This window comes from Morone saxatilis, unplaced genomic scaffold, assembly GCF_004916995.1.
Source record: "Morone saxatilis isolate NCDOM2014 unplaced genomic scaffold, NCSU_SB_2.0 Contig16, whole genome shotgun sequence".
In the NCBI taxonomy this organism is placed as follows: Eukaryota; Metazoa; Chordata; class Actinopteri; family Moronidae; genus Morone; species Morone saxatilis.
The window spans coordinates 3867708-3869694 of record NW_023339718.1 but is presented as its reverse complement, the minus strand read 5'-3'; the positions used below and the strand labels follow the sequence as shown (position 1 = coordinate 3869694).

Sequence of the window (1987 nt, the reverse complement as noted above, 5' to 3'; positions counted from 1 at the left end):
TCGGTATCAACTAGATTTATTATCTAACAGAAGAATCTAGAAGAGTATTTGAGAAAAAATGTGTTACAGAATTTTTTTTAAAGGTATTGGTGTTATTCCTCCTCAGATAAGACAAATAAGGAGTCAGTCCGTGCAATCCAGAAAAGCATCTTCACAGTTTGTTTGGACGCACCGATGCCACGAGTGTCAGATGAGATGTATCCGAGCCGCGTGGCTGCCCAGATGCTGCACGGAGGAGGAGCTCGTTGGAACAGCGGCAACCGCTGGTTTGATAAGACATTACAGGTCAGCTTGAGACAAACGACTTTACATTTAAAATAAAAAACAGTTCTGTGGTAACGGTTGAGAACTTGAATGTACATAAATCGTCCTCAGTTCATTGTTGGAGAAGACGGTACGTGTGGACTGATGTACGAACATGCACCCGCTGAGGGTCCGCCCATTGTGTTTCTCATCGATTACGTCGTTAAATACATGTACGTGTCTTTCCATTTTTAGATGAGTGCTTTCCCCATTTTCAGATGAACTCAAATTGATGAAGTGTTTTGTATTTTCTCAACAGACGGAGAACTGAAATGGTCCGTTCTCCCATGGTTCCCCTGGCTATGCCTCAGAAACTGCGTTTTAACATTTTACCTGAGGTCAAGAGAGACATAGAGAATGCCAAGCAGAATATGAACATGTATGTAACTTCTAGTGCTGTCATTATTGTTATTCTTGTCTCAGTTTTGATGTCAGAGTCATCAGTTGTCAGTTTAACTCAGTCTTTGCTGTGTTTCATCAGGATGGTGCACGACTTAGATGTGAAGGTGCTTATGTTCTCTCATTTTGGAAAAAACGTACCAAAGCAACATAAGCTGAGTCCAGACGCCTTTGTGCAAATGGCTTTTCAACTTGCCTACTTCAGGTAAGAACATGCATCTCAGACCAAAACAATGCTAACATTAATTCTTGGGAAAAAAATGCGTGTGTCAAAATATGTACACTAAAAAAGCTTGTTTTGGCCACACAGAGATAGACCTTTTGTTTAACCAGACGTGGACAAAAATGTTAATTTTAGCTCACATATCATTGTAGAATAGTAACTTAATTCAAACAAAATAAAATAAATAAAACTTGCCAAAACAGTCTTTGTTAGTCTCCCCACTGTTTCAACAATCACAGCTTTGGTTTGGTGGAAGTATATTGTTAATTCACGGACATAAATGAGAAAAACAGTCTTTCAGTCGCTCTCAGCTGCACGCGAAGCAGACCGGATGTGTTAACAAACCACAGCAAGGCTGCGTTAGCAACACAGGCAGAGCAAGTGTGATGTCATTCTCTGCTCTGGATACCATGACTCCACTATATCTTTACATAGCTATATTAATGTTTTAAACCCATAGAACCATCCATCATATATCCTCTGTGCTGTTTTTTTTAATTCCAGGATGTATAATATTTGCTGCGCTACCTATGAGAGTGCATCGTTACGAATGTTCAAATACGGGCGGACAGATGCAATCCGTTCAACTACTCTAGACTCACTTATATTTGTCCAGGCGATGCAAGACCCAGCTAAGCAGGTACTGTTAAACCACCAGAGTTTCAAAATAAATGTAAAGTTTAAGCTGTCTGACTGAGCAGTAAATACTGTTTACAGAACACAGAGAGGCTGGCACTGCTGCAGAAAGCCGTTCAGACGCATAAGGACAACACATATAATGTGAGTGTGACTGGTTTCAACCATACAAGAAGTCATACTTTTTACTGACACCATCTGATTGATCTCAGTTCTACACACTTTTCTCTTTTAGGCAATCCATGGACAAGCCATAGACAGACACTTCCTCGGGCTGAAGATGCTGAGTATTGAAGACCTGACCTCCATGCCTGAGATATTCATGGATACCTCTTTCGCTGTGGCTCATCATTATAATCTCTCCACCAGCCAGGTATATTTGTATCTAAAAAAAGTCCTTTATCACTAAACAAATGATTATTTGTT

General features: G+C 40.2%; 1 protein-coding gene across 1 annotated transcript in view; it reads left to right on the top strand.

Annotated features, from left to right (window-relative positions):
* Window positions 1–1987, top strand: part of zgc:154046 (uncharacterized protein LOC562075 homolog) — a 6619-nt gene that overhangs the window by 4064 nt on the left and 568 nt on the right. Inside the window, exons 7-13 of the mRNA XM_035658471.1 lie at window positions 107–285; window positions 376–476; window positions 563–682; window positions 785–907; window positions 1430–1565; window positions 1643–1705; window positions 1797–1934. Of these exons, the coding sequence (XP_035514364.1) occupies window positions 107–285; window positions 376–476; window positions 563–682; window positions 785–907; window positions 1430–1565; window positions 1643–1705; window positions 1797–1934 (860 nt within the window). The remainder of the gene's footprint in view (window positions 1–106; window positions 286–375; window positions 477–562; window positions 683–784; window positions 908–1429; window positions 1566–1642; window positions 1706–1796; window positions 1935–1987) is intronic.